The sequence below is a fragment of the Oncorhynchus kisutch genome, linkage group LG16, assembly GCF_002021735.2.
Source record: "Oncorhynchus kisutch isolate 150728-3 linkage group LG16, Okis_V2, whole genome shotgun sequence".
In the NCBI taxonomy this organism is placed as follows: domain Eukaryota; kingdom Metazoa; phylum Chordata; class Actinopteri; order Salmoniformes; family Salmonidae; genus Oncorhynchus; species Oncorhynchus kisutch.
The window spans coordinates 36,412,100-36,426,619 of record NC_034189.2 but is presented as its reverse complement, the minus strand read 5'-3'; the positions used below and the strand labels follow the sequence as shown (position 1 = coordinate 36,426,619).

The window sequence follows — 14,520 nt, the reverse complement described above, 5'->3', positions numbered from 1 at the left end:
TAATGCTAGCTAGCAACTTACCTTGGCTTACTGAATTTGCGTAACAGGCAGTCTCCTTGTGGAGTGCAACGAGAGAGAGGCAGGTCGTTTATTGCGTTGGACTAGTTAACTGTAAGGTTGCAAGATTGGATCCCCTGAGCTGACAAGGTGATAATCTGTCATTTTGCCCCTGAACAAGTCAGTTAACCCACCGTTCCTAGGCCGTCATTGAAAATAAGAATGTGTTCTTAACTGACTTGCCTAGTTAAATAAAAGTATTAAAAATAATATATTTTTTTTAAATCGGCAAATCGCAGCCCAAAAGTAACGATTTCCAATTGTTTTGATAACTTGAAAACGGCCCTAATTAATCGGCCATTCCGATTAATCGGTCGACCTCTAGTACAGGTGCATCAAAGCGTGGACCGAGAGACTGAAATACAGCTTCTATCTCAAGGCCAACAGACTGTTAAACAGCCATCACTAACATTGAGTGGCTGCTGCCAACATACTGACTCATCTCTAGCCACCATAATAATAAAAAAATGGATCTATCAGTAGCCACTTTAAACAATGCTACTTTATATAATGTTTACATACCCTACATTACTCATCTCGTATGTAAATACTGTACTCAATCTCATCTACTGCATCTTGCTTATGCCGTTCGGCCATCGCTTGTGTGTATAAGATAGTTGTTGTGAAATTGTCAGGTTAGATTACTTGTTAGATATTACTGCATGGTCGGAACTAGATGCACAAGCATTTCGCTACACTCGCATTAACATCTGCTAACCATGTGTATGTGACAAATAACATTTGATTTGATAAGATGAAATTCTTGGTTGTCCGCTTTTCAACAGACACTGGCAGATGATTTCACCTTTCAGCGGGACAATAACCTAAAACTCAAGGCCAAATCCACATGAGATCCTTACCAAGATGACATTGAATGTTCCTGAGTGGCCTAGTTACAGTTTTGACTTAAATCTGCTTGACAATACATGGGAAGACTTGACAATGGCTGTCTAGCAATGTTCAACAACCAATTTGACAGGGCTTGATGAATGAAAATAATAATAATGTGCAAATATAGTGTAATCCAGGTTGGAGACTTAGGCATACAGGAGGTTGTGTGCAGCCCTCCTTGGCCAGGTCCTTCAGTATGCCTTTTAAAGAGGACTTCTCTGTGGAGCTGGTCAGAGTCTCGGAGGTATGCAAGGAAACACTCATACCCATTTTTGCCCTATCATTTTCAGGGAAAAACCCCATTAAGAAGTAACTAGCATCTAGCTAATAGATTGGAACTGAATCCCATGGGGATTTTGGTGTTTGTTTCTAAACAACAGTATACAGTGCATTTGGAAAGTATTCAGACACCTTGACTAGTTCCACATTTTGTTACGTTACAGCCATATTCTAAAATTGATTAAGTAAATGTTTTCCTCATCAATCTACATACATTACCCCATAATGACAAAGCGAAAACAGGTTTTTATAAAAAAAAAATATATATAAATAGAAAACGACTTGAAATTGAGCTCAGGTGCATCCTGTTAACTTTGATCATCCTTGATGTTTCTACAACTTTATTGGAGTCCACCTGTGGTAAATTCAGTTGATTGGACATGATTTGGAAAGGCACACACCGGTCTATATAAGGTCCCACAGTTGACCGTACATAGCAGAGCGGAAACCAAGCCATGAGGTTGAAGTAATTGTCCGTAAAGCTCCGAGACAGGATTGTGTTGAGGCACAGATCTGGGGAAGGGTACCAAAACATGTCTGCATAATTGAAGGTCCACAAGAACACAGTGGCCTGCATTTTTAAATGGAAGAAGTTTAGGAAGGGCCTTGGCGGTTCCAGAGCTGGCCGCCCGGCCAAACTGAGCAATCGGGGGAGAAGGGCCTTGTTCAGGGAGGTGACCAAGAACCCAATAGTCACACTTATAGCGCTCCAGAGTTCCTCTGTGGGGGGACTGGGGAACTTGTCTGGATCAAGGGAAAGATGAATGGAGCAAAGTTCAGAGATCCTTGAAAACCTGCTCCAGTATGCTCAGGACCTCAGACTGGGGTGCAGGTTCGTTCACCTTCCAACAGGACAACGACGCACACAAGACAACGCAGGAGTGGCTTCGGGACAAGTCTCTGACTGTCCTTGTGTGGCCCAGCAAGAGCCAGGACTTGAACCCGATCGGATATCTCTGGAGAAACCTGAAAATGGCTGTGCAGCGACACTCCCCAGAGCTTGAGAGGAACTGCAGATGAGAATGGGAGAAACTCTCCAAATACAGGTGTGCCAAGCTTGTAGCATCATACCCAAGTAGACTCCAGGCTATAACCGCTGCTAAAGGTGCTAGAACAAAGTACTGAGTAAAGGGTCTGATTTACTTATGTAAATGCAAGATTTCATTTATTCGATGAAAAAAAAAAACTAAGCAATTGTGGAATAAGTCAAGGCGTCTGAATACTTTCCGAATGCACTGTAGATAGGCTAGCAATTGTTGTTCATTTTCTCTCTCAATGGCTATTTTTCTCTAGTTGCTGCTTGACGTTGGCTAGTATTTATTCTACAATTATTTTCCTCCTAGAAGGTGTCAGTGACAAATAGGCCAATCTACAACTGGTACGCAAGTGTCTGAAATGGACTCCGAGTGCTCATGACAGTTAGGCTTAGTTGTCAGGAATATTGCCTCAGTCCTTTACCTCAGCCGGTCAACAAAGAGATTGGGATGGTACGTGTGTGCACGCCTGTGTGTGTGTGTGTGTGTGATTAGATTAGTGCAGCTCAACAGGGTGGGTTTCATGTCTCAGCAGGTCACAGATGATCAGATTAACTGGAGTAGGCAGGGCTCACTGGATTACCAGCCCAGGATACTGGGCTACAGCATAGACCTGGGAGGCAAGAGAGTTGTAAGAGCATTGAAGACACACACACACAAATCCTATCTCTATGTTGACAGGCAAGCAGAACACACACACACACACACACACACTCTGTAACATACATGCACAAAAAAACTTGCCCTCGCTCTTAAGTCTGGACGCTCCCTCATAACTCGTCCAATAATACAATACAATGTTAGACAGTCCTTTTTCAACAAGCACATAAGTTAGACTTGCTTTTAGTCAGACTGTGTGTTTATTTCTGCTGTATCTCAAGGTTCATCATTTGTTTTAAGTGCCACCCTGCTATTTTCAAGCTGTGTTCTTTCACAGAAACTGTGTGTGTGTGCTCAATGTTCCAGGCAGCACCTCACTCTGAATACACTCTCATTGATGTTACAGTCAAAGAATTAGAATGAGTTGATCTATTTCTGATTCATACACAGTACTGCCTGCCACACTTTTATGCAATGCCCTCTCCCCAGATGGAGATGTGTGTTTTTGGGAGTGTGTGTGTTTTGTGTGTGGGCCCGTGGGAGAGGGACCCCTGCTGAGGAGTGTCCCTACACAGATGACACTGTGTCTGCGTCTGAGAGAACAGGAGGGGGGTATTATCACCTATCTTTCTCACTCACTCTCCCTCCCTCCCTCCCTCCCTCTTTCTCGCTCCTCTCTCCTCTGTAGTGGAAAGCCAGGAGGCTTAGGAGGCTCTTTGCCACACTCCTGGGGTAATCTCAGGCGTGTCAGCCGTAGCACCGCTCGCCCATCTCTAGGATTACGGGTGTTCAAACAAAGGCATATGTAATTACCGCCGAGACAACGCTGTAATCTAGTAGGCAGCGCGTGAATGCAACGGGAGACGTGTGTGTGACAAAAAGCAAAAACAGGCCTTTGTTCCATAATTTATTTTTGTTAATGGTGGCTCTCATTTGTGTTGTCGCATAATAGCCTTATGATGAGACTCGCCAGACATGTAGGCCAATACAAAATGGGCAAGGTTTGTTACAGATATATCTACCGTTTTTTCTTCGATTTGTACTTTTGACTATTTCTATGGTGTAAGAAACTCTTACGTTAAAGGAAATGCTAATAGGTATAGTTCATCTTCTCAAATGTCACGATTAAAAGCCATAGGATATAATTTCAGTATTTTAAAGTACAGCATTTCAATTAGTGCTTATTTCCTTTTAGAAGACCTGTGTGCGTGGAGTTGAATGCCTCAACATGAGAGCCATTTGCAGCTATGGTGCCCAGTACTGCTTACGGATGTCATGGCACCTTGAGTAGTATTCATGGCTAAGGTGAACCTGTTACAGTGGGCTTGAGTGGAATAGGGCACCGGAAAGGGACACTACTACCACTAAGGAGGATGAAGGGACCTCCTGTCTGTGTGCATCCAGCAACGAGAACCCTTCTGCTTTCTTCCAGAGTGGTGTCAGGACCTGCTTTTTCTGGGCCTTAACGTGTTCCCTAAGTGCCCATCCTGTTGGGTTCTCATTGCATGAGGTTTTGCTTAAATGTCGCACCTGACTGGGAATAAGGTTGACATGCCAGCAGCCATTAATGCCCAGAGAGGGACTGAGAGATGGAGAGCGAGACCTAGAGCGAGAAAGACGAAGAGAGGGAGAGTGACTGAGAGGAAAAGAGGCCACCAGGTCAGTGGAGACACAAGCCCCTCTGATATGGTGTAAAGGGATTACAGATATTCCCTGCTTCTTGTCAGAGAAATTAGTGTCAGTTTTCACAGTGAGCAAAGTCGTCGTCGGGGAGAAGGACAAACGGATAAAGAGAAAGGACTTTGTGTTGTCAGAGTTTCTCCGGAGGTGGCGTCATCTCAATGAGTTGTGGTGGATGTCTCTGGAAACGCAAAGGCATGAAGAAATAATGTTTAGCGCATTAACTGTACCATACAGAGAGAAGCCTAGCCCGCGGCGTTCCACTATGTCTCACCAGTGCCTCATTTTTTTATTCCCCCCCACGACTCTTCTCCCTTGATTGAACTGACATTAAGTCTTATTGGCCTTCTCGTCTGTCACTCTTCTCCAAAAGGCCATCGATCCTGGCTGTCGAGCTGTCAGGATGGTGATAATGTCATAATGTGGGTTTCAGCTATGCGAACCCTGTACAGTGCCTTTCTCCTGAGGGTGAATGAGTAGCTTGTGTCTGACCCTAGTCACACAAAGAGAGCGAGAACCCCACCACTTCCCTCCATAACTAAAGCCCCCTCTCATTCACCAACATAATCTCTCTCCCTGAAGTCATGTATATCTAATTTAATTGAATTTGTCACATGCCTTGTAAACAACAAGTGTAAACTAGACTAATAGTGAAATGCTTACTTACAGGTCATTATTTCAACAATTATATTATAAATTATATACATAGGGAGTAGAAAATAACATGGCTATACATAGGGAGTAGAAAATAACATGGCTATACATAGGGAGTAGAAAATAACATGGCTATACATAGGGAGTAGAAAATAACATGGCTATACATAGGGAGTAGAAAATAACATGGATATACATAGGGAGTAGAAAATAACATGGCTATACATAGGGAGTAGAAAATAACATGGCTATACATAGGGAGTAGAAAATAGCATGGCTATACATAGGGAGTAGAAAATAACATGGCTATACATAGGGAGTAGAAAATAACATGGCTATACATAGGGAGTAGAAAATAACATGGCCATACATAGGGAGTAGAAAATAGCATGGCTATACATAGGGAGTAGAAAATAACATGGCTATACATAGGGAGTAGAAAATAACATGGCTATACATAGGGAGTAGAAAATAACATGGCTATACATAGGGAGTAGAAAATAACATGGCTATACATAGGGAGTAGAAAATAACATGGCTATACATAGGGAGTAGAAAATAACATGGCTATACATAGGGAGTAGAAAATAACATGGCTATACATAGGGAGTAGAAAATAACATGGCTATACATAGGGAGTAGAAAATAACATGGCTATACATAGGGAGTAGAAAATAACATGGCTATACATAGGGAGTAGAAAATAACATGGCTATACATAGGGAGTAGAAAATAACATGGATATACATAGGGAGTAGAAAATAACATGGATATACATAGGGAGTAGAAAATAGCATGGCTATACATAGGGAGTAGAAAATAGCATGGCTATACATAGGGAGTAGAAAATAACATGGCTATACATAGGGAGTAGAAAATAACATGGCTATACATAGGGAGTAGAAAATAACATGGCTATACATAGGGAGTAGAAAATAACATGGCTATACATAGGGAGTAGAAAATAACATGGCTATACATAGGGAGTAGAAAATAACATGGCTATACATAGGGAGTAGAAAATAACATGGCTATACATAGGGAGTAGAAAATAACATGGCTATACATAGGGAGTAGAAAATAACATGCTATAACATGGATATACATAGGGAGTAGAAAATAACATGGCTATACATAGGGAGTAGAAAATAACATGGATATACATAGGGAGTAGAAAATAACATGGATATACATAGGGAGTAGAAAATAACATGGATATACACAAGGAGTACCAGTACCGATTTATGTATGCGAGCAAGAGTTTGAATGATGGACTGAGAGGAGGGGGGGCTTTGAACCCCTACCACCCACATAACGAGAGGGGCCGCCATGCCACCCAGCCTTCCCTGAATTAGGGTCTAGCTTTACTTTAGAATTTATTTTTTTTGCACCTCTGTCGGCTCAAGGGATGGTGAACCTCGGGGCGAGGCAGAATAGAGCCCCATTGAAAGGAAAATGTAAATGGCCAGTAGTTAGCGGAGGCCTCAACTGAATCGCCGTTCTGCGGCCCTCTGTGCTGTGCCACCCACAGACACGCAGTCATCACTGTCTCGATTCAGTGCACAGCTGATTGAGAAGGTGGGGAGGGTCGGAGGTATTTTTTTTTCTAGGCAGGCGGGGCCATGCCAGTACAGCAGCAGTTAGCCACAGTGTTGCCTTAAGGGTACATGTTTTTCCCTCCTCACCAAGGCCTCTTCGAGGGCAGCCGTGTCTGGTTTTGGTAATGTAGCACAATGGTATAGCTACACCAGGCATCATACAGTGTACTCGTAGTCTTGCTTGCCCCAAACTCACAGCAGCTGTGGGAAGAGACTAACTAGGCTAGTTTATTATTGAGATTCTTGAGGGAAACAACTTTGGCTCCGTTTGACTACCCCAATATGACAAGGGAAAAGTGCTACCATGATTGAATGACTTGCCATGATTCGATCACAACATGCATGTGAAACCCCCAATTTCTCGGTGTTAAAGACTTTGGATTCACATGGGCAATTAATTGGTGTAATTAGCCTCCAAGGGGACGGGCCTAAATGGGTTAAGTGAGCATAATCCTAATCTGTTCATGAAATTACAAACGTTCATCTGCGTCCCCCTGGGATTAATCTAATGTACATGGGCTGTTCATAGAAACTCAGTTGGTTAGGGAAAGGTGGACCGCTAACTGGGTAGAAAAAGGAAGGTTTAGTCTCCCTAGAGCCATCATTTTAAAAGTGGGTGGCAAGAAAGCTCGGTCCTGTGGTTAAATATGTAAAAAAGGGGCCAGCATTTATTAGTATTATACTCCCGGCCTCATTGTCATCGCTTTTCAAACCCCGAAGAGATAATTATCTTCTTAACCCTATTATATTATTAGGCCTAGTATCACAAGTTAGCTAGATGCATAGATCCTTGACTTTGTGCTGAAATTTTGAGACAGACCCAGCTATCAGAAGGGATCCACTGTGTCATTACAGCTGAACGATGTAGCGTCTGAAATGGGCTTGTTTTAAAGGGGTAATCATGTGCCTCAGGTTTCAAAAGCCCCTTTTCATAAATGCGTGCTCCGATGCGATGGTGAGGATGAATAAATTCTTGCTCCGTCAGTGTGGGTGGTTAAGACAACAGGCCTCTCTCTATTCCCCCGCTGGGCAAGATAACATCTGACTCGGGCTCTAATGACAGCCTCTCGCTCAGTTTTTCATCATCTGAGACGGGCAGCTTTTTAGCACTGTCATTGTTACACGAGGAACGCTCCGGGGCGCTCTCCGGCAGCTCTGCTCAGAGAGCGGAGCCAGCCAGAAACGCTCCTCTAGTTGTCTCTTATCTGCAGAGTCAGTGGCACGACTCCCTCTGAACAGACCGACCCTGCTTGCGTCATCTCACGTGTACTTACTGCATAAGTGTTCTAGCCAGCATCGCTGTGACTTAGAGAGCCAGTGGGCTGTAAGTTAATTAGTACCTGAGTGAAAAGGACCCTGTGATTATCATTTAATAATGCTTGTTAAAATTTACACCGCTCCGTCAATGCTAATAAGCAGAAGTAAAGTAATGTGGAGGGAGAGCATATTGACCGCTGTGCCACACACTTATGAATATAACCCCCTCCTTTCTAATGTGTCAAATGAAACACTCTCCCCAAGTGTTTTTAAGGCTGCTTAACTCCTCCCTCAAATGGTGAGTAACGATGCTCTAAACTGGCACCGAATGCATTGAATCAATCACGACATTGGCAGCAAAATGTCACAAAGAAAGCATTGTTGTCATGTGGCTTGTTTCTAAGCAAGCAACCCAGGATTTTCTGAGTTTTTCCCTGACCACAGAAAATAGGCTATAACTAGGTTCTGGGGTTTGGTCAAGGTGGTCACAGCCCTACTCATGCGTGTGATTGTCAGGGGTCACAGCACTCTCTAATGCCCTTCAAGCCATCCTCACAGTCACAGGGAAGGCATCCAAAGCTCAGCAGCACCGCATCCCCCATCACTCTTCCCCTCCCAGCAGTCGCCATGGAGTCTGTCTGCCTAGAGCGGCGTCAGTGAGAGAGGCTCTGATTGGTTTTGACACCTCTCAGGCTCTTGGCTGCGAGGCACAGCGATAACATTATTCTTTGGCTGGGGATGGAGTGGAGAGGAGGAGGAGGGATATCCTGCGCCAGTGGAGAAACTGAGAAGGAGTACAGTGCAGCACTGGCACGAACCATCTGTAGAAACTGAAAGGAGCGTAGAGTGCAGCCCTGTGGCACCCCATCCGACGGGTGACTTGACTTCCCCCACACTAAACCAAGACCTCTGTGCCCCACCACTAGGGAAAATTATGTTCATATCCTGAAATATTAGTTATTTGAAGGATGATAGGCCTGATGTAAAAGGAACACAATCATGTTTTATCCACCGACGCAAAAAAATAACTCTGCATTAATCCCATGATGATAGATAACTATCAGTGTTTGTTTTTAACAGTGTAGCCTCCTTTGCCCCAGACTTGTCTTAGAGATGATTGTATGATGGGTTTAGTATTATATCTAGCTATAGCTAGTTTCTTACATAAATAAGGCATACCTTCACACATACAGCTTTGTTGGGCTCAGTTCGGGGTTGGCCTTCTATGTCCAACTTCCTGTCCCAAATCAGTGTGAATGCCTGCTCTCAGTTTGATGCTCTCACTGGTGCTTTTTTATCACAGTGGGGTAAAAAACAAGCACTTTTCATCAGGTTTCTAATTTTGCCTCGGGAAGACAACACCCGGCTGACCAGCGTGATTACACGTTATTTGTTCTGCGGACTCCCCGGGGTCAAATAACCCCTCATTGAATAAAGGTCCGCTCATGTTCGTGACCAGAACAATAATCTGGATGTTGAAACGGGGGAACCATAAATAAAGCGTGGTTCAGATTTACAACCACCCTTATAGAGTTGACATGTGATGTCAAGAAAAATATTCGGTCATCAAGAATGCGGTCCACTTCATCTTCTCTGACATCAAATCAAATCAAATCAAATCAAATCAAATTTATTTATATAGCCCTTCGTACATCAGCTGATATCTCAAAGTGCTGTACAGAAACCCAGCCTAAAACCCCAAACAGCAAGCAATGCAGGTGTAGAAGCACGGTGGCTAGGAAAAACTCCCTAGAAAGGCCAATACCTAGGAAGAAACCTAGAGAGGAACCAGGCTATGTGGGGTGGCCAGTCCTCTTCTGGCTGTGCCGGGTGGAGATTATAACAGAACATGGTCAAGATGTTCAATGTTCATAAATGACCAGCATGGTCGAATAATAATAAGGCAGAACAGTTGAAACTAGAGCAGCAGCACAGTCAGGTGGAAGTTGAAACTGGAGCAGCAGCATGTTGCCTTGGCTAAAAGCAGAGGCGTCATGTACCCATTATTTGGTACTTAATTTTTCAAACATCTGAAACGGCTTTTTCCCCCCTGCAATCTAGAGCGATAATCATTATGCAACCTTGCCAGCAGACATGCCAACTAAGATAGTTAGAAAAGCTACTCTGACTTGATTTATAGCTAGTTATGAAGTTAGGTTCCCAATCTAGCTAGCTAAAGCCAACTTCATAAAACTGCTTTGTGGCTAGTGTTGCAGAGACACAACAAAACATTTGTTTTACGAAGTTTTGCGAAGGAATGACTAGACAAATGCTGTGTGTGTCACTCTACTCCCTATCTCCTCCTCCATTGAGTATCTAGTGTCTTGCCTAGGCATCCCTTTGCTCTGTGCACCTTGGAAGGAACCACTTACTAGGGGGAATGGGGTGTGGGGGGGTACTCTTTGCCTGGTCCAGTCAGTGGGCACCTTCCTCAAAATACCACTGATAGTATCATAATTATTTCAAAAAATATCTGTGGGCTTAAAAATAAAATAAAAAATTGTAATTTAACATCTGAGAATGTTAAAACATGACAAATCTGAGGGAGCACGTGCCTTTGCCCCGTATGGACATGACACCACTGGCAACACAGATCCCTTCAGCCTTCATTTAGGGAATGTTTAGCGGCTCAATCCAAAATAATCACAAGCAAAGCACGTCTAAGGTCATCATTAGGCTCATCCTAACATTTACTGCACACCATACAATATTGTTAGCATACTGCAGTAGTAACCACAGTGGAACTATTTTGGGGGTCAGAGCCAGCTAGGCAGCGTGCGCATGGAGAGCGGCTGGCTGTATGCTTGTTTGTCAGTGGACTGTTAGGGAGGCTGTCCTATTTCAGCATAGACCTGTGACTGGGGCATTGATAATTGGGTCACTGCTCTTCCCTTACTGCCTGATGGTGTTGAGGTGAGGTGTTTCAACAGCAGGAGATGGATACCGGATGCTTCAGATTTATACATCTGGTGAAGCATCTGGCGCCTTGTTCTATCTTTGGCGTCATTATCTTGCTAACACACATTGAAGCCAAAGCCACACATTGTAAGGTGTTAAAGATCCTTTATTGAAGCAGCTAGCCATCAAGCGCAAACCTCTGAGCTTGCTACTCGCAGCTCCACTGGGCTGCTGAGGTCAATACGCCCAACTCCTCGTCATTTGATATTAGGATCCCCATTAGCCGCTGCAAAAGCATCAGCTGTGAATATCAATGTGCCCCTCAGTATTCAATGTATTGAAGAATGTCTGCATATGCCTCACCTCTGACCATATGCCTAACCTCACCTCTGACCATATGCCTAACCTCACCTCTGACCATATGCCTAACCTCACCTCTGACCATATGCCTAACCTCACCTCTGACCATATGCCTAACCTCACCTCTGACCATATGCCTAACCTCACCTCTGACCATATTTTTTTTATTGTATTTTTTTTCAGGGCCGATGTACGCGGGAGAACTGCAAATACCTCCACCCCCCGGCCCACCTGAAGACCCAGCTGGAGATCAACGGCCGCAACAACCTCATACAACAGAAGACTGCAGCAGCCATGTTGGCTCAACAGATGCCTTTCATGTTCCCTGGCACGACCATGCAGCCTACCATGGTGAGTAACGGACTACTAGGCATTACTACCCCTGATGTGTACAATTGTTTATTTCTCTCCTCTCTTTTCTCTCTCTCTCTTCTTACTCTAACTTTTGGGATCTCTCCCTTTCTCTTCCTCCATCCAACCTCTTTTCTCTCTGCCTTTCTCTCCCCCTGCCGTCTCTCTCTCTCTCTCTCACCCCTTTAACATTTCTGTCCCTCTCGGTCTCCCATCTCGCCCCCTATTTCTCGGTAGCAGTCGTTTCCTATTAGCCAGGGGCTGGGCTCCAGCCCGGGGCTGAGCTACGCTCCCTACCTGACCCACATGACCCACAGCATGGGCATGATGCCCACCGAGATGCTCCAGCCCAGCACCCAGAGTATCATCGTCCCCGGCAGCCCTCCCTGCTCCATGCAGAGCTCCTCCTCCAACCAGAAGCTTCTACGCACGGACAAGCTGGAGGTACACCACCACCAACCAATAACAATACCAGAAGTCATAGTATATTGAAGTATATTAGCAGTTAGGAGACATCACAAACTAACCAAGTACAATACCAGGAGTTGGGAGAGCCGGCCTCTGGGCAGTCACGATACGAGGAATCAAGAGTTTGCCCTTCGAGCGGGTTGGGAAAGCCTCTCCATAATTATCTTACGACACCATCCTTACCCACCTAGGTTGAGGTGGAAGTTACCCCTTATCACAGATCTTATTTTCCCTAGTCCTAACTATCAGAGATGTAAAACTTATATTTTACATACTCCCTTTCCAAACACCTTTACTTTAAAAGAATAGATCACTTTAAGAACTTGAGCGCTGGCCAACAGAATTCTATACCTCACCGTTGATTAACGGTGCGGCAGGTAGCCTAGTGGTTGTAAATAATCATTTGTTCTTAAACTGACTAGTTAAATTAAAAAAATATATATTTTAAAAATCTACTTAAGATAGATGAGATTATTTCAATGGGGGGTTTGTTTATACCACAACAAAGCACCAAGGCAATTGTGAGTTAATGAAAACAAAGAATAGCCTTGGAAGGATGGCAAGCACAGACAGACCTGAGAGTGTAGGTGTATTGTGTGTTTTCCTCAAAGTACCGTCACTTAGCAACAGAGCGATGTGGTTGCTAATGAGAGGCCATGTTCCACTGAGGAATGGGGATACTCCCACACTAAGTGAGACTGTTTACCGCCTTCTGCATGTTTGTGTGTGTTCTCTCCATGCTTTGTGTGTCTTTGCGTGTGTGTGTGTTTGCGTGCTCGTGCGTGCGTGCTCTCCCCACACTTAGTGAGTGTGCGGTGTTATGTTTTACATCCCAGGCTGTGAGTGAAGCCCCCTCTGATTGACTACGCCCAGGCTTTGAATAGATTAACATCTCAGTCTGTTCATTATTCAGCCCATAGTTATAAACATAATGATAAGTTGTTGATATGTTATTGGTATGTGTATTATATTGTATGATATATTAAGCTAATATTTGTCTGTCTGTCTGTCTGTCTGTCACTGTGCATTTCTGTCCATTTGTGTGTGTGTGTGTGTGATTATGCGTGTGTCTGTCCATGTATGTCCGTGTGCATGTCTGTTTGTCCGTGTGCACCCCACCCTCCTCCCCAGGTGTGCCGGGAGTTCCAGCGGGGCAACTGCGCACGTGGCGAGACGGACTGCCGCTTCGCTCACCCCAGCGACAGCCCTATGATTGACACTAGTGACAACACAGTGACCGTGTGCATGGACTACATCAAGTCACGCTGCTCCCGGGAGAAGTGCAAGTACTTCCACCCGCCGGCCCACCTGCAGGCCAAGATCAAGGCTGCGCAGCATCAGGCCAACCAGACGGCCGTGGCCGCGCAAGCTGCTGCCATGGTGAGACCCTCCGCCACCCTCACAGCCTGTAGAGTAATGAGCACAGCACACGCACTAAAGTAGGTTTCAAAAATCTGCTAACTTTTCCAAATTCCCTGGTTTTCCAGAAATCCTGGTTGAAATATTCCTGAAGTCAGGAGGGAATCCTTGAACTGTAATTTCTGGAAAACCTTGGACTTTTGGGAAAGTTACAAGACTTTTGTAGCCCCAGCAATGTCAGACAGCATACCTGACAAAGGGCCAGATCAAAAAATATCATTTCTAATGTTTATAATATGTAATCAACTATAGACAACTAGTTTTGTAAAGTACACACACTAGAATCTTTAAATATTCTACTTTACACATCTAGAAAATAACACAAGTACATAAAATGTGGAGCACTGCTTTATTTTTCCATACAGTTGATATACCACCTTCCTAGAATACTATTATGGATGCTTCTATACAATTCACGTAAATGTGACCACTCAACCCACACTCAGGTCATTGTAAAGGCTCTATAGTTATCAGGCTTTAGAGAAGGTAAAGCGAATGTATATCACGACCTCAACAGTCTATGGTTGCGTCCTAAATGGTTTCTATTCCCTATATCGTGCACTACTTTTTACCAGAGCCCTCTGTTCAAAAGTAGTGGACTATATAGGGAATAGAGTGCCGTTTGGGACGCAGTCTATTATTAGCTTCAGGCTAGGAGCTCTTTTATTCGCCCTTGATCATACAAACAAAGACAATGCCCTCCCTCCTCTCAATGATAAGTGTAGCTCTCTGTAGATCAGTACAAATTGAATCAAGAGAGATGGGTGAGAATGCGAGGCCAAACTGACATTAGGGCTCTGGTTGGTCATTGATCCACTCCATCATTATTGGACCCTCCCCCTTCAGAGAAGCAGGCAGGCAGAGAGGCAGGCAGGTTTTGGTAATAGGACTTTCACTTGACTGTGACCCTCCCTCCCCCCTCTCTATACTCTTTGTCAACATTGGTCCGAGTCAGTGGCTGTTGAATGAGTAGA

The 14,520-nt window shown here is 44.2% G+C and overlaps 1 protein-coding gene across 19 annotated transcripts in view; it reads left to right on the top strand.

Annotated features, from left to right (window-relative positions):
• The window catches only part of LOC109906646 (muscleblind-like protein 2a), a 73,717-nt gene that overhangs the window by 39,771 nt on the left and 19,426 nt on the right, over positions 1-14,520 (top strand). For 10 of the 19 annotated variants that reach the window (XM_031792294.1, XM_031792286.1, XM_031792285.1 and 7 more), the window contains exons 3-5: positions 11,492-11,659; positions 11,897-12,103; positions 13,259-13,507. In XM_031792294.1, coding sequence (XP_031648154.1) covers positions 11,492-11,659; positions 11,897-12,103; positions 13,259-13,507 — 624 coding nt within the window. The remainder of the gene's footprint in view (positions 1-11,491; positions 11,660-11,896; positions 12,104-13,258; positions 13,508-14,520) is intronic. The other 9 variants (XM_031792295.1, XM_031792293.1, XM_031792298.1 and 6 more) reach the window with 1 other exon arrangement.